The sequence below is a fragment of the Macaca thibetana genome, chromosome 16 (assembly GCF_024542745.1).
Source record: "Macaca thibetana thibetana isolate TM-01 chromosome 16, ASM2454274v1, whole genome shotgun sequence".
NCBI classification, from domain to species: domain Eukaryota; kingdom Metazoa; phylum Chordata; class Mammalia; order Primates; family Cercopithecidae; genus Macaca; species Macaca thibetana.
The window spans coordinates 55,771,498-55,788,946 of record NC_065593.1 but is presented as its reverse complement, the minus strand read 5'-3'; the positions used below and the strand labels follow the sequence as shown (position 1 = coordinate 55,788,946).

At 56.4% G+C, this 17,449-nt stretch overlaps 1 protein-coding gene across 3 annotated transcripts in view; it reads right to left on the bottom strand.

Moving 5' to 3' along the window:
* Positions 1-8,324: 8,324 nt before the first annotated feature.
* CRHR1 (corticotropin releasing hormone receptor 1) overlaps positions 8,325-17,449 on the bottom strand; it is a 50,414-nt gene continuing 41,289 nt past the window's right edge. The window contains exons 5-13 of one of the 3 annotated variants that reach the window (XM_050763723.1): positions 14,265-14,371; positions 13,388-13,508; positions 13,026-13,179; positions 12,653-12,713; positions 10,382-10,454; positions 10,046-10,131; positions 9,758-9,893; positions 9,559-9,600; positions 8,325-8,980 (exon numbers count right to left, since the gene is read on the bottom strand). In XM_050763723.1, coding sequence (XP_050619680.1) covers positions 8,840-8,980; positions 9,559-9,600; positions 9,758-9,893; positions 10,046-10,131; positions 10,382-10,454; positions 12,653-12,713; positions 13,026-13,179; positions 13,388-13,508; positions 14,265-14,371 — 921 coding nt within the window. In that variant the 3' untranslated portion in view covers positions 8,325-8,839. The remainder of the gene's footprint in view (positions 8,981-9,558; positions 9,601-9,757; positions 9,894-10,045; positions 10,132-10,381; positions 10,455-12,652; positions 12,714-13,025; positions 13,180-13,387; positions 13,509-14,264; positions 14,372-17,449) is intronic. The other 2 variants (XM_050763724.1, XM_050763725.1) reach the window with 2 other exon arrangements.

The following is a 17,449-nucleotide window of genomic DNA, read 5'->3' as shown; positions in this document are numbered from 1 at the left end:
CCCTTTGTCACAGAGCAGTCTGGACACCTGTCCTGGAAACCAGGGCCACACCTACTTAGTCATAAAGCTGTGTGGTCCCCAGCCGAGGGCGCTGCTGTGGGGCACAGGGTCCCTCTAGAATGATGTCCCGCAACCCTGGGAGACCAGGGGAGAGGTCATCTGGACCCTGCTCTCTGCCCAGACCCTAGTGGGATTAGACCAGGTACTTTGAAATAAAAGGTGTGAGGACGGGGTCTGCAGGCCAGATAGGATTCTGAACCAACTTTTTTCCTTACCCATGGGGAACCCAGCCCAATGTCACTCCTCTCTAGGCCGTTTCTTTAGCTGTAAAGAAATAAGGACGTTGAGCCAGAGAGTTTCTAAGGTCCCTTGGAGCTCTGAGCTCAGTAACATTGAGCACTTTTACTGAGGGCTTACTAGGTGCCAGGTACCCTAGCTGTATCTATTGCACAGCTGCAAGGAGGTGTCATTATAACTGCTCAGCCTGAGGCTTTCCCTCAAAATCGGTCCCCATTTCTACCAGGTGCATGACCAGATTTCATCTCCAATTCCACTTGCAGTTGGGGACAGGTGACTAAGGAAACTGAGCAAAAATGATGTGAACTCTTTACATCAGAGGCTTAGGCTGACAGACTGTGGGGCTCCTGGTTTACCCTCTCTTTCCCTTTTTCAGGAGTCAGAACAAGGACAGGCCTGTGATGTGTCTGTGACAAGGAGGACAATGTCCTAAGGAATGGAGAGGAAGAAAGTGAAGGGAGCCAGGTCCCTGGATGTCCATGTGAAACAGTAGCCCAGGATGTGCTCTGTGGACTGCTACAAGAAAGAGAGAGACCTGATCTTCCTTAAGGCATTGATTTATCATGGGTCTCTTTGTTGTAGCCACTTAACGTTACCTTAATACACCCACTTCATGGATAAGTAAAACTGAGGCTTGGAGAAGCTCACATTGACACAGCAAAGAAGGCTGGGACTCTTGTGCTGGTTAAATGGACCTTAATGTCTCCCAAATGTTTTCATGCTGGATGCTGAGCCACTCTGCTGGCTGCAACTCTGAGGCCGGGCAGACTTCCCGCTGGAAAGAGAACTTGAACACTGGTGAGAGGTGAATTTGAAGTCAGGAGCCCCAGGTTTTGGCTCTGCAGGTTTGCACCCAGCTCTGTGGTGTGTGCTCTCACAGGTCACCCAGGACCTCCTGTCCAGGCTTCTTCAGGCCACCCATGATGGAGTGGAGTTGAGGAATGAGGTTTTCAAAGCAGTTAGCATGTGGGAGAGTAACCCTGGGGCCTCCAGAACCAGAAGGGAGGGATTTAGGGGCTGGAGCTTGGCAGTCCAGGTTCCATTGTCCTCATGTTCTCCCCACTGGCCTGGCCTGTTACTCCAGCCTCTGCATAGGTTGTCACATGGCATTCTCCCTGTGTGTCTCTGTGTTTCTTCTCTTCTTTATAAGGACATAGTCATAATGGATTAGGGCCCACCCTAATGACACCATCTTAACTTGATTATGTCTGCAAACACCCTACTTCCAAATAAGGTCACATCGACAGGTACTGGGGTTTAGGACTTCAACATGCCTTTTTGGGGGCACAATTATGGACAGCCCCACAACACACACGTAATTTTAACCTCTAAGGAGTCAGCATGCTTTATTTATTTATTTATTTATTTATTTATTTATTTATTGAGACAGGGTCTTGCTGTGTTGCTTAGGCTGGAGTGCAGTGGCATGATCTCAGCTCACTTCAACCTCCACCTCCTGGTTTCAAGCATTTCTCTCCCCTCAGCCTCCCGAGTAGCTGGGATTACAGGCGTGCGCCACCATGCCTGGCTAATTTTTGTATTTTTAGTACAGATGGTGTCTCACCATTTTGCCCAGGCTGGTCTTGAATTCCTGGCCTTAAGTGAATCGCCCACCTCGGCCTCCCAAGGTGCTGGGATTACAGGCATGAGCCACTGTGCCTGGCCAATCACTGATCTTTCTCAAGGACTCTCCTTCTTCTTCTCCTTCTTTTTCTTCTTTTTTTTTTTTCTGAGACGGAGTCTCACTGTCCCCTAGGCAGCCTGGAGTACAGTGGCACAATCTTGGCTCGCTGCAACCTCCACCTCCCAAGTTCAAGCGATTCTCCTGCCTCAGCCTCCGAAGTAGCTGAGATTATAGGTGCCCGCCACCCCACCCGGCTAATTTTGTATTTTTAGTAGATATGGGGTTTCACCATGTTGGCCAGGCTGGTCTCAAATTCCTGACCCCAGGTGATCCGGCCACCTTGGTCTCCCAAGGTGCTGGGATTACAGGCGTGAGCCACCGTGCCTGTGAAGGCCTCTCCTTCTATTACAGGTCCGTCTCTTACAGTCCCACACTGCTTTCCTTGGGAAACCCACAGGGATGAAACATCATCTCCAACATCAGCTGTTGATTCTTTGAAGTGGAGGGCGAGTTTAAAGGGCCCTGTGAAGTGGTCAGCAAGTGGAACCCACCTGTGATTCTGACAATTCTCTCCCACCCAGTTATTTACACTCGTCTCACCCACACCTAATTTGCCAATATTTTTGGTGACTCAACTGTAAAGTATCTTTCGAAGCATTAGCCTGAATTTTCGTAAGAAACATCTCTCCTTGTTAGTGCACTTCTGATTCATCAGTAATATAACATTTAGTTAGATTACAGCAGTAATTACAATGACAAGTGAACTGTCAGAAACACGTTCGGGAACAAATGCAAGTGACTGGCAGACACTCCACCAGCCGGTGTGAGGAGAAGCAGGCAGAGCCCAGGGGAGGAGGCTGCCAGCTGTCCCTTCCGAGTGCTCCCATTTCAAAGGGGAGGTTGGCCAGGAGGGTGGTTAGGAGAGGGAGGCTCGCCCATAGGGTTCTTATCACAGAGTATAGCAGTGTCTAAACTGGGCGCACCTCTCTGAATCCGAGCACATAGATGCTGGGCACAGCAGGGCAGGAGGGCAGGCAGCCCCTGACAGAGGGCTGCGATAGTAAAAGCCTTTCTGGCCCCCCAGCAATGAATGAGCAACCTAGGCTTTCACTGGGGGCCCTGTTCTCCACCCAGGGAGTCGTGGATCTTTTAAAAAACAAGAACCAGCACATCCACTTTGTCACAAAACCCAGACAATCACAAGCTTTGTGGAGGATATAGGGAAGCTGGGACCCTCATACACTGCTGGTGTATGGAAAATTGTGCCGCCGCTGCAGGAAACGGCTTGGCGGCTCCCAGATAAGTTAAACAAAGAGTTACCATATGACCTCACACTTCTACTCCTGGATATATGTCCCAAAGAATTGAAATCAGGCCTTCAAACAAAAGCGTGCACATGCATGCTCACAGCAGGACCATTCATAATAACTTGGAATAGGTGGAGAGAACCCAAACGTCCATCCGCTGACGAATGGAGAAACTGCCGTCTCTCCACACAAGGGAATCGCGTTCAGCCATAAGAAGGAATGACGTTTTGATACCTGCTACCATGTGCATGGACCTTGAAAACATTATGCTAAGTGGAAACACATTATGCTAAATGAAGACGCCAGACACAAAGGGACACATATTGTACAATTAATTCTGCTTACATGAAACAGCCCAAACAGGCAGATCTGCAGAGGCAGAGAGCAGATGCGTGGCGGGCAGGGGCTGGGGGAGGGGAGAATGAGGAGTGCCTGAGGGGTGTGAGGTTCCCATTTGGGGTGATGAAGAAGTTCCAGAACTTTTTCTCTCTCAGCGGTGACAGTTGCATGCCATTGTGTATTTAAAGTCACTGAATTGTGCACTAACATGGTTGAAATGGGACTTTTTTGGGGGATGGAATTTCGCTCTTGTCCCTCAGGCTGGAGTGCAGTGGCACAATCTCAGCTCACTGCAACCTCCACCTCCCAGGTTCAAGGGATTCTCCTGCCTCAGCCTCCTGAGTAGCTGGGATTACAGGCACGTGCTACCACGCCCGGCTGATTTTTGTATTTTTAGGAGAGACAGGGTTTCACCATGTTGGCCAGGCTGGTCTCAAACTCCTGACCTCAAGTGATCCACCCACCTTGGCCTCCCAAAGTGCTGGGATTACAGGTGTGAACCACTGTGCCCAGATGAAATGGAGCAACTCCAGTCCCCTCCAGCTGCTCTCTCCTCAGGACGGGTCTCATTTTAGTTCTTCTGGACTCCATCAGACCAGCACATGCCCCAATTTGGGGGTCTGCAAAGACACCTCAAGCAGAGCTTGCTCCTGCCCCTTCTCCCAAATCTACCCGTGGATCTACCCAGGGCTCAGATAATTCTCAGAAGGCTTATTCCCTCCGAGACTCTGCCTGGGACCCTGCTCACAGAAGGCTTTCGCGGTATGTTTGATCACTGCTTCCCCAGGTCCCCCATCCCTGTGCCCACCCCCATCCATCAGCCCTGGAATCGCTCCTCTGGTGGCCACTAGGAGCCTTGGTCAGTGCCTTCACATGAGTGGCTGATGCTCCTTGAGGCTATGGCCCACTGCCAGGCTGAAATCCTGCTCCAAGACTTCAGCCCTGCCACCCTCCCCACCCCCACTGACCTCCAGATTCAACTCCTTTCCTGGAGGGCACCCCCTGCGTCTGCGACTTTGTTCCCCACAACTCCCCCTCCCTCCCCGCACCCTACTGCCCCCTCAGCTGTGGACTGGGCTCTCAGGGTGGCTGCCGAGAGCAGGCTGGGATAATGTCTCTGCTTTCTACTTGAGGACCTACGTACACCTGGAACATTTAACTTCACTACACAGGGCAGCAAGGGCAACAAACCCCGGGCAGCGGGTCTCAGGAAGGGTGGAAAAGGGCCTAGTTCACCTGGCCCCTCACCTGCCCCTGCTGCCCTGCCCAGCAGCTTCCCCACTGCATGTTCTAGAGTGGATTGCCGTCCACTCCCTCCCCCTTCCCCTGTATTGAGCGTGAGCCAGGCAGGCCCACTGGCTGCTGCCCCCATGCCCCTCACCCTAGCTGATGCCTGCTATGCCCCCAACCTGGGCTCCTTAGGCACCTAAGAGGCCCCCACCCCTTCTTCTGCCCCACTTGCCTTGGCCCAATGGGCAATGAGGCTGGGCAGCAGGGGTCAGTCCAGGACCCCTTGGAGGGATGGAAGCTGGTAGGGCTGCTATCTGGTGGCCAAGGGTGGTCTCTGGCCTTATCTCCAAATAATGGTCTCGGTGTTCCCAACCCATTGAGAGTTTCGATAAATATATACAGCCCAGGTCTCTCTTGAGCCTGGTCTGCCAGCAGGACCTGCAGGGGCTGGTGAGCTGAGGGCAAGGGTGGGAGGTGATGCTCCGAGGTAGAGCTGGGATGGGGCTGGGGACGGGAGACTGGCAGCTGGAACTGGCTTGGAGGCCCGATTTGGGGAGTGGGCTGCCCAAGGCCCACGCTCTGCAGGCTCCAGTTCCTTCAGCTAGCTCATCTCTGAATGCTGTTTGACCACAGACAGGGGATGGAAGGATTTCCCTGGGGAGGGGATTGGAAGGGGCAGTGGGGCTGGGAGGACAGCCTTACTAAGAACTCCCACTGCATAGGGGTTAAGCTTCATGGAGGCCTAGTGTGGCCTCCCCTGGCTTTTCATCCATCCGTGGGTGCCATCAGGCAAGTATCTTAACCTCTCTGGGCTTTATTTACCTTATCTGTTAAACAGAGGTAACAGTCCCTGGCTCATAGGGCAGTGTAAAGAGTCAATGGGATAAATATGTGAGGGGCTAAGCAGCACCTGATGCCCGGTAAACAATCAATAATGATCAGTGTGGCTGTTAGCAAATTGTAGAAAGCATTCCCCTCGGTTTGAAGCAAGTGTGGGCAGCTGAGTTTGAAGTCAGTTGGCAGTTTGGATGAGGTGGCTCTGAGATACCCCTGGGCTGGAGGCCAGTGGCACACTCCCTGACTGGTGTGTAGGGAGGCCCACTGTGGTTGATGGTGGCCCCGGCCGCACTGTTTGAAATGAAGCATCATTTTAAGGAGTGGGGGTGTGGAGGATGTCAGGAAGCTGGGGAAGGAGATGCTGGATCCACAGAACTCTTTTTGCTTCCACCCAGCTGGGCTCGGTGGCTGGACACTGGTGGGGCCATCTTTGGGAACGTCCCATCTTCACGTGGGGCACGTCCCAGATCAGTCCGAGACCCTGAGGCCTCCTTGCTGCCCTCTTGCCACAGAGCTCTTCATTGGCTCTGGCCTCCCAGAACCCAAGCCCCAAAGAGTTCAGTTCACTGAGGGGTGAAAAAAGCCTTAGACTTGGAACCAGACCTTCAACCTCAGGGGAGCTACCAGGCCTCAGTTTCCCTGGCTGCAAAACAGGCGGGTTACTACCTCTGTGGGCTAGTGGAGGATTAGAAGACAAATGTTATAAGGACATTTGTGGATGGCAAAGTAATCTACAATACCCACAATGAAAGTATTAGTCTATGGATTCAAAACCCACCTCACCCGCTAACACATGGTTTTCCCAGTCTGACTCCCCTCCCAGTCCTGGTCCCAGGAGAGCTGAGCCATCAGTAGCAGGGGGCTAGAGAAGGAGGCCTGGAGGTGAAGCTGAGGACCTCTGGGCAGGGGCTGTGCTGTCACACTAAGGGATGGGGAGGGGGTGGCCTGAACTGGAAAAACAGTGGGGTTTTGCCTCCACTGCTGTTCTGTGCCCATGAAGGAGGATGTCAAGGAGAAATGGGCTTAGGTGGGGGTAGCATTAGGGGACCGCAGCCTTTGGGCATGGTGTGGAGAGAAATTCTTCTAGGCATGAGGTCTTTCGGGTCTTGGAGGGTCTCCAGTGACCCTCCCCCACCACTGCAGCTTGGAGGGCCCCCAGTAGCTCCCCCAACTCTGTGTAGTCGCATGTGTGTTTTTCGGCTCATCACACCCCACTCACTCCCACAGGGGCCTCGCCACCCCAAGCCGAACCGGAGCAGAATGGCCCAGATGCCCGGCCTCAGGGACGCCTTGTCTGCGCCGAAGCCCAGAGCGCACGTCTGCCACGGGACACAGAACTCTGGGCCTCTGGGCTGAAGGTGCTGAGGCTCAGATGTCTCTGGCTGTGCCCTGAAGCAGCCCCTCCACCCTCAGAATGGGAGGGGAGCCCCAGGCTCCATCTGCCTGCCCAGGGATTCCGCCTCCAGCTTCTCGGATGACCCCCAGACTTGTCTTGGAGCTGTCCTCTTGGTGGCCTTCCAGAGCCAGAGGCTCTGAGCTTTGTATTTTTTGGGGTACCGGGGGTCCCCCCTGGGGTGGCTGCTCATCTCCCTCTCACCCAAGGCCTAGCACAGTGCTAAGCACACAGTAGGTGCCCAGAAGGTGCCTGGCAGTGAGAGCTGCCAGGAAGCCCAGGCAGGAAAGCGGGGTGCGGCCAGGCTGCGCTTACGCACACTTCCTGGTCTGTACCATCCCTTCCCTGTCTCCCCCCCACCCCCACCCTCTCAGCTCCTCCACCCCTGGGGTGTGCCCCCCATCCCATCCCCGCCGGCACTGTCTCGGGAAAGCCTTGCCTTCTCATGTCTCTGCCTTCACTGGGTGAGAGGCAGATTTGGGAAAGCCGTCTCCGTTGTGGCCATTAGAGACTCAGGTCACTTCTGGTCTCTCCAGGCAGCCAGGACCCTTTACTTGGCTTCTCTACACTTCCCACCTCCTCTGCATCCTTAACCCTGGTCCTCCTCTCCCTCTACTTGACCTCCTCACAACAAGCTGTCCCTAACTAAGGGGGCCCTGGCCAGATCCACCTGTTCCTCGAAGCCCTCCCTTCTGCCCTCACCCCTCTCCTGGCCCTCGGGGGCTCTCCTGGCACCATCCTTGCCGGGGTGAGAGTGGGGTCAGGTTTCCCAGCAACACAGCAGCCCCTGAAAGCTGGGAAATGGCTCCCACTTCTGTGAGACACCCTCTCCATCCAGCCCCCTGTGGAGTCCAGGCCTTCACAAATGCTGGTTGAAAAGATAAATATTATTATTTATACCAGCCACCCGCCTCACAGCCGATACCCTCATCTTCTAGTGCCCCCCAAAGCCCTGCTCTGGCTGTCCAGTCCCTCTGGACATGGGCAGGTCAGTGGGGGCTGTAGCCAGTCCACACCTAGAGTGTAAGCAGCATGTTGTCCCAAGAGCCACTTGGGCAGGAGCCTTCTCCTGGCTTGTTTAGCTAGTGGTCCTGCCCCAGAGGCCATCCGGGGCTACAAGCTCTGCCCCAGAGGCCGGGGCTGGGACACCCCTGGCTCTTGCTCACAGGCCACTCTGCCCCCTCCAGCCCCCTCTTCTCCACGGGAAAAGGGGGCAGGGAAGCCAGAGGCCCCGGGACTGGCCCAGTCCTGTAGATGACTTTCCACTCATGAGCTACAGTCCTGCACAGCTGCAGGGGGGTTCCTGAGCGAGGGCCCTTGGTTCCCAGTGGTGTCGGAAGGCATCACCGAGGTCCAGAGGCGTCATCGTGGTGAGTCAGAGGCTGTCACGAGTTGCCCGTGATGCCCCGGGGCAGCAAACGGCCTCCCCACAGTTGCCGAGGGCAGCCCCAGGTCCCAGTGGGCTGGACTTCTTGTGCTCTGGGAGAAGACAGCCTTGGAGGGACGCGCGTGCTGCTGTGGGTGTCTAGCAGCCCATTTCCATTCATTTCCACGTCCCTTCTCCACGGAGGACTGGGCAGGGAAGCCAGAGGCCCCGGGACTGGCCCAGTCCTGTAGATGACTTTCCACTCATGAGCTACAGTCCTGCACAGCTGCAGGGGGAGAGTGGCCCCCCAGGCTGTCAGTGCCAGCTGCTCCTGGGGGAGTGGGCATGAGACCTAACAGGTCGCGTCCACAGGCAGGGTGGTCAGGGAGCCTGGCCATCATCCCCCCAGACACAGCTCTTTGGGGGCTGCTCCATGACCTGCCAGCTCAGACTGCTGTGGACTGCTTGATGCTGTGAAAGCTGACACGGGTGGGGGAGGTGGGGATGGACATGGCGCGGGCCACTCGGGCACGGATCGAGTGCTTGTCCTGCCACCGGTGCCATCTCTTCCGGATGGCAGAGCGGACCTGTGGGCACAGGAAGGAGCATGACATCTGAGCCTGGCGCTCAGGACCCCCTCCCTCCCCTGGGTCGGCATGAGCAGCTGCGCAGGTAAGAGGCTGTGCAGGTCAGCTGAGTACACAGAAGTCCTCAGGAGGCGATGGCACTCACAGCCTTAACATGGCTGCTTTGCATATTTGCCGGAACAGGTTTCTCCAATGTCCTGGGGAAGGGGCACCCTTTTCTAACCCACACGAAGACACCATATGGCCTTTGCCATCAAGGCTTCCTGCTCTCAACCCACACATATCCCCTGCCCAGGGCTCAGCCCTTCCTGGTTGTCACAGGCTCATCAAAGATACTGGAGCTCTGGCTTCCAGCCTGGTGCCAGCGGCCTCTGAGAGCAAAGGAGAGAGCTGTCACTGTGGGAGTGGACAGGTGGGAGGGGCCGGCCTGGGGCTCCCAGCAGCATCCCCCTAGGGACCTAGGAGGAACAGGGAGGGAGAGAGCCAGCCCTGGGAGGGGAGGAGAAGGCTCTAGACTATCGCCAGCCCCAACAGGCCTTGCAGCCCTGAGCCCCGCCGCAGGGCCCCCAGGTCCTCACCTCACTGTTGAGGAAACAGTAGAACACAGACACAAAGAAGCCCTGGGGAGGAGAGAGGAGGCGTCAAAGGTCGGTCACAGGTGTTGCCCACCCAGCCTCTGGGCTGCCCCTTGCTTCTCCCTGGCCTCCTACCCTCCAGGCATCTGCTTGGGAGAATCCCCACCCAAGGAGGTGCCAGTGTGCCCCTCCAGGGCTGTACCTGGAAGGATTCCAGGAAGGAGTTGAAGTAGATGAAGACGACCCGGGAGACCTCATCCTCCCCGGGATTGACGAAGAACAGCATGTAGGTGATGCCCAGGAGGGGCAGCAGCACCAGAGTGGCTTTCACAGCCTTCCTGGGGTGGGGCAGGTGGGGAGGCTTGGAGTCACAGCCCACCCCAGGACTGGATCAGGTCGGGGGAGGGAGTGGCAGGTCTCTGGCACGTGAGAGGCATGGGGAGCAGGGGTTTCATCAGGGGGAGGCCTGGGGGAGGTGGTACCCGGTTACCTGTACTGAATGGTCTCAGACGTGGTGGATGCCCGGAGCTTGGTCATGAGGATGCGGACGATATTGAAAAGGAAGATGAAATTGATCTGCAATTTGAGCACACCAGCAGGCTGGAGTGTGCAAGAGGCTGGGGACCCAGGCTTCTCAGTTCTGGCCTCTCTGGCCTCAGTGCTCCTGCTGTTCTCCCTCCTCCTCAGGAGCAGCTGCACATCCCTGGCCCATGCCCCCTCCTTGGGTGGCCCCCACCTCTAGGCAGAGGGGTCCTTTCTGTCCACGGTTGGCATTGATCGCCCCTCCCCACTGGGCCCTGTCTCCTGCCCCTACCCAGGGTCTTACCAGCAGGACCAGGATCATGGGGCCCTGGTAGATATAGTCGGTGTACACCCCAGGCCTTTTGCCAAACCAGCACCTAGAAGGCCACAGAGGAAAGGGGAGGAGTCATCATCTGCATCTGCCTCGGTGGCATGGGGAGGGACAGTGCTTGGCCAGGATAGGACTGGGGCTGGAAGCCAGGAGGTAGATGTCCCAATTCCAACCCTGGCAGAAGGTCAAGTCACTTGATCCCACTGCCAAGCCTCAGTTGTCCCATCTGCAGAATGGACAGCATCCTCTGTGATGAGATGCAAAGTTGGAAGCAAGCATCGGGGCAGGAGGCAGACAGTGGGAAAGACTGCGTGGCCGGGAACGGGCGTGAGCTCAATACGCAAGCTGCATCCTTGGCTCCTCCTCACGGTCCCCTGGCTGTGGCTGAGGCCCAGCATGTCCTCTGGGGGGCTGCTGGTGGGAGTGGTACCACACGTGTCATCCAGTGGGCACCCAGCAGTTCTCAATCTCAGCCTGAACCTGTCCAATCGCAGCCCGAACGACCTTGAGAGGAACATCTGCACAGGTTCTACCTGCTGCAGGGGGTAATTGCTTTGCATTTTCCTGAGTGTCCCTCCAGCAAGCTCCAGGGAGGCCTGGGGAGTGGGTGGGGACCAGACAAACTGGAAGCCCTTATGTCCCCGTGGGTAAGAAGACCCCCAGTGGCTAGATCTCATAAGCCAGAAATTGAGATTTGTATACGAAACCTTTGGATTTTTTAAAGCTTGGCTACAAAATCGAGTTTCCAGAAAACACCCTGCCGGCCACACACAGCTTCTGTGGGCTGGGTCCAGTCCTTGAGCCTCTGGTCTGCAAGTTCGTTTCTGCTTTCTCACACCCAGATCCCCTCTGTTGCAGTGTTGAATTTTCACCACCAGGTGGGGCTTCAGAGCCGCTCAGACTCACTTTCTCCTTTAGCCCAAACAGTTTTTGTTTTGCTTTGTTTTTTGAGGCTTGTGGAGTCTTGCTCTGTTGCCCAGGCTGGAGAGCAGTGGCACGATCTTGGCTCACTGCAACCTCTGCCTCCTGGGTTCAAGAGAGTCTCTTGCCTCAGCCTTCCCAAGTAGCTGGCACTACAGGTGCGCACCACCACACCCAGCTAATTTTTGTATTTTTTTTTAGTAGATATGGGGTTTCACCATGTTGGCCAGCCTGGTCTCAAACTCCTGACCTCAAGTGATCCACCCGCCTCGGCCTCCCAAGGCCTCAGCTAGCCTGAGTCAGGAGGGAGTCAACCTCCTAAACACGCAAGATAATCTTCCAGGCTCCTTCGTCAGCCCAATGAAGCCATGCAGGCCCCCTCCCCTCCGTGGGGTGAGGAGAGGGCTTGTCACTGTGGTGGAGGCCACTTGGACGCCAGGTCAGTCAGTCAGATAGGTTCCTGGGAACACCTGTTTGGCAAACAAGGTCCTGGGGCTCCCCTGCCATCCACGTCCACCTTTTCTGCCCCCCTCTCTCTCAGTGGTTCTCAATCTTAGCTGCACATTAGAATCACCTGGGCAGTTTTCAAGACTTCTGGGTGCCAGGCCACACCCCAGACTAATTACACCTGACTCTCTGGCGGTGAAGCCTGGGCACTGGTACTTTTCGAAGCATCCCAGGTGATTCTAATGTGAGCCAAGGCTGAGCACCACTGCAGCAGAAATCAAGTTTCCAGGCACGACTGGAAACACCTGAGTCCGTTTCATAAGGAACCAAAGAACTTCAGAGCTGGAAGAAGCCTCTGGGATCATCTAGGTCCACTTCTGTTAAATTCACGGACTCTTCTATTAAGATGTCTTAATATTACGAGAACACATTTATACAGCATTTGCTCTATGTGCCAGGTCCGATTCTAAATGCTTAATATAGATGGACTGATATCACCCCACAACAGCCCTTTGAGGCAGTATGTCCATTTTATAGATGAGGAAACTGAGGCACGCTGCAGTAATCCGTCCAAGGTCACACAGCTATTTAATGACGGAGCCACGATTCTGAACCTGGGCAGTCTGGCTCCAGGCTGCTTCCTGTGTAAGCTCAAGGCAGATAAAGGAGGCTGGATCCTGCTTGTCCAGTCCCACCCAGGCAGAGCACAGGCAGGGACCCTCTGAATGAGTCCAACCCCCCAGATCCCTCCCTTTACAGATGCAGAAGCCATGGTCCTGAGGGGAAAGCCAGCATGGCCCAAGGCCCTTGGGAGTGTCACCAAGCTAGGCTGGGAGCCTAAACCTTGGGGGCAGGAAGGGAAAGGAGGTGACTTACTTCTCATTGTCGTAGTACAGCTTCCCAATGGCCCAGGCCACAATGATGGGGAAGGGCACACCTGGGGGAGAGATGGGCTGTCACAGAGCCCTCAGCGGGGGCTGGGGAATGTGGGCCTGGAGGACCCCAGTGCAGCCCAGGCTCCAGGCGGTCTAGGGTTACCCAGGGTGGATCTCAAACTCACACACCTCCTTCAAGGTGCTCCTGCTGCCCCCCACCCCCAAGAGGAGCAGAGGGCTATGGCACACACCCCACTGCCCCAACCCGACCTCCATCCCTCAGGCCCCCCAGCCCTCTGGCCTGAGTCTGGGTGAGGAGACGGCAGCACGGTGGCTGCCACTGCCCAGGCTGGGGAGGTGGCTGCCCAGCTCACCCCAGCCGATGCAGATGAACATCCACTTGCGCAGCCGGTCGGTGGAGTAGGTGAGCACGATGGCTGTGTGCAGGTAGCAGCCCTCACCGAACATCCAGAAGAAGTTGGTCACATGGAAGTAGTTGTAGGCGGCGGTCACCAACCTGCACCAGACCTGCCACCCCACCCCCAACCAAAGATGATGATGAGGGGCAGGGGAGGCACCAAACCCTGGCCCTGGGCCTCCCCCAGGCAGGACGGGGCACACCCTGGGATCCCACTCCTGTTCTGTGGGCTCCTCCTCTGCAGGGCAGGCCCACCTGGGCCCCTTCTCTGACGTGGGTTTGGCCTGACCTGCTCCCCGCTCCCCCGCCAGGACGCACCACGTTGCTCTGGTGGACCTCAGGGCTCATGGTTAGCTGCACCACGAACCAGGTGGCGTTGCGCAGGATGAAGGCGGAGATGAGGTTCCAGTGGATGATGTTTCGCAGGCACCGGATGCTCCTGGTGCAGCAGGGCAGGTGGATGATGGGAGCGACAGGAGAGAGAGGATAAGGGGCAGGCCACCCACATCACCCCAACCCAGATGTGTAGATGAGGAAACTGAGGCACAGGGTAGGGCTGACTGGCCAAGTCACACAGGGAAGTGACAGCAAGGCTCTCCTAATGCCCCATGGAGCCCTTCCTGCCTGCAACCCACCCAGACAAAAGCCCCAGGCTCTGCCTGGCACTCCATGGACCAGGGCAGCTGGCTTCCTGGGGATGCCTGCTTCCCATGGGGGTGCCTTCCACTCCCTGCCATTCCAGGATGGACAGTCACAGGGGTCAGCCTTGCTCCCAGCCTCCAGCCCTGATGCTCGGCTCCTGATCCCAACCATCCCCATCCCTGGCTCTGCCACCTGCATCCTTGGCGGTAGTGCTGGGGCCCATGTACTTTCGAACCTGAAACGGGTCACCACTCCATGGAGCCCCCACCTCCAGGGCACCATCTGCCTGGTCACCCCAATGGGTGCAGCCCGTCCTGGGTGTGGGTGACATAAAACAAGCTTTGTCCCTCCCCACCATTCCAGCAGCTACTGCGGAGGGGGCAGAGCGGCTCTGCCAGAGGTTCCCAGAGACCTGAGACTCTCGGATAAGCCAGGCCCTACCACCCTCTCCCAGCAACCCCCACCCCGACCTCGAGCTGCTCCTCTCACTTCTCCACCCTGCTCCTGCTCTAGGGCTGGGGGACAAGAGGACGCAGTGCTGGGGTCTTCTCACCTGAGCCGCAGGAAGAGGACAAAGGCCACCAGGAGGGCCACCAGGGAGATACAGTGGCCCAGGTAGTTGATGATGACTGCGACATGGTAGTGCACCTTGCTTTTTTTCTGGAGCAGGAGAGAGGGGCAGAGGTGAGCTTTCTGCACAGCCATGCCCTTGCGCCTGCTGGATGGGAGCCGCTCTATGAGGACATTGCCTGGGGGTGGCTGGGACGGAGCAGGTCATGATCTCAAGAGCCACTCCCCCTTCCTGAGTACCTGCTGTGGGTCAGGCCTTGCTGCAGAGCAATGCTGTCCAGTTTGAGGCTCTGTCTGTCCCTGAATCCCATGCTCTGTTCACTGCTCTGTGTTGTGTCTGAGTCTCCACATCACGTGGGATTCCCCACTCCACACGGACGCCCCCTCTGCACGCATAAGCGTGTGTGGCCGGCTCACAGGTGCGCCCTCACAGTCGCATCTGCCCATGCTGCCACCCGGTCGGAACACCAGGTGGACCTCTCAGCTGCAGAGACACCAACCTCCCGGGATTTATCTTCTCCACCCATTTCTGAACTGAGTCACTACCGTCTCGGCCGCCCTTGAATCCCTCCTGCTGCAACGCCGCCTGCTCCTGTGAGCGAGGAGGGGCCGGACAGCTGCTGGGCTCTGGCATCCACAGAATCAGCCGAAAGCACAGAACAGTCTCCTTAGGCTCCATAACTCACTTTCCAGGGCCTTCCCCATCCCTGGCCCAAAGGAATCTGTGCAAAGTGAACAGGATCCTCTCCCAGGACTGGAACACATTTCCCGGGTTTATTTCCTAATGAATTTAATATACTGATGGAGGTCACTGCCCTCCTCTTTACAGCAATCTTAAGTTCCAAGAGTGATGAAGCCTTCCCATTTACAGAGGATTTTCATATCTGTTATCGTCTGAAACCATCAGGGCAACCCCATAGGGGGAGCCGGAAGGGCTTCTGGGCTTTAGTTTGTAGGAAAACAGCACAGAGGTTATGTTGACGCACTGGAGGTCGCGCAACTTCAAAACCACCTCTTGCCTGCACGTGCAGACTGGCAAGGTACAAAGGCTGCAAACAGGTCCCCAGCCCATAATAGGGGACTGGCCAGTCCCCATGCCTAGCTCTCTGCAGACTCCTGCCCCAGAGCAAAGCCCCCATCCACACTTTTATAGGTCCCAAGAAGCAGGGCCTAGAAACCAAGAGCTTGACACGCAGTCGAACTCCGAAGCAGTTGTGTGAGTGAAGGAAAGAAAGACAGGTGTTGAAAAGCAGGTGGCTTTGGGAAAGGAGGGGTCCCTGGCAGCACCTCCCTCCCTCCCCGTTTCCAGGCTCTGGGGTGGGGCTGAATGATCATGAGGCACAGAAGCGGGTGACATGCAAGCGCCGAGAAGTGGGGAGCTCACAACGGCCCTCATCATCCTCTCAGAGCCACCAAGGAGCTACTCCACAGGCCTTCCTGTTGGAATTACAGAACCCACACGAAACCAGAGGTCAAGTCCAGCCCTATCCACCAGGCATTCCAGGAGGAGCCAAGACCCTATGCCCAGTTCCGCCCGGCCACCAAGGCCCTTCTGAAGGGGCATCCTCATCGGGAACCTCTTAGGTCCGGAGGCTCCTACAGAAGCTCTGTTCTCAGAGCTGGTTTCCAGGCAGAGGCTTTCTGGAACATGGCAGGAAATTACATTAACAACTCCAGCCTCCAAAGGACTGGGATCCAGGGAGGTGTAAACAAAGGCAGGAGAGAGACACAGGGGAGTGAGGAGAGGGGACCCATCACCCATGCAAGTGGGGGGGTCTCTAAGCGCCTGGCGGCAGATGCCCCAATCCAGAGGCTCCGGAAGATATGCACGGATCACAGGCTGTCTGGAGCTGGTATTTAATATCCTTTTATTAAATTTTCCACAAATCCATGCTGAGAAGCCCCTGGGTAATGACAGCATGTGTGGAGCCGAGCATGGCATGACACCCCGGCCTTGTTCACAGGCCCAGGCTGGGCGGGAGGGCACAGTGTGCAGGCAGACCATTCACTGCCACCTGCCAGGCCCCACCTCGCTCCTGAGTCAGGCCGCACCAGGCCCTTGGGGTTGGAGTGGGGAGGAGTCATCTATTAAGCACCTGCTGTATGCTGAGCATTGTGCCAAGAGCTCTGCAGATGCCACTGCTTTTCTTTCCCACAGCTGCCCTTGGAGACTGCTCCTCTCATCCCAGTTCTTCCCGTTGAAGAGACTGAATAATTGGCCACGCCATGCAGCCGGCATCTGGAACCTGAGTCTGCCTGGCTTTGAAATCCCTCTTTTCCTGGTTTCCCAGGGACATTTCTTTTTTTGGGTGGGGGAGGGATGGAGTCTCACTCTGTCGCCCAGTCTGGAGTTGTGCAGTGGCAGGATCTTGGCTCACTGCAGCCTCTGCTTCCTGGGTTCAAGTGATTCTCCTGCCTCAGCCTCCTGAGTAGCTGGGATCACAGGCATGCGCCACCACGCCCAGCTAATATTTTGTATTTTTTGGTAGAGATGGGTTTTCGCCATGTTGTCCAGGCTGGTCTCGAACTCCTGAGCTCAGGCAATCCACCTGCCTTGGCCTCCCAAAGTGCTGGGATTACAGGCGAGGGCCACCGTCCCCAGCCCCCTGGGAGATTTCTGGGGGGACAAGCAGGAATTGAAAGCAGAGGCACTCTCTGGGGTGGTCTCGCTCCATTTTGGGCCCAGGAGCCTCGGGGGACCTCCTGCCAGGAGGATAGCACCCATGAGGGCTTTTCCCCAAGAGCCTGAGAGGGAGAATCGGGTGAAACCATTCCCGGAGGACAGAGTCTCAGCGTGGCTCCCTGAGCAGTCGGGCCCGGGCCAGGTTCAAGCCCTCTCTCTTATTGGTCACATCAGCATGATGCAACCTGAGAAACAGCTTGAGAAGACAGCTGGAGAGACAGCCTGAGGGATGGCTGCCGATACCCTGAGACAAATACGTCCTGCGTCACCCAGACAGAAGCCAGTGACACTGTGACATTTCCAATAACAACCAGAGTTCTGGACAGCATTATTTAGAGAGACAGCAAGGCCTTAAAAGGCACCTAGAAACACCCTGAGAGGTGGCCAGTGACACCTGGAGAGGAGAGTCAGCAGCACCCCCAGGGACAGCCAGTCACACACCGACCGACGGCCACGATAACAGCAAAGCAGCTGGGATGTCCAAA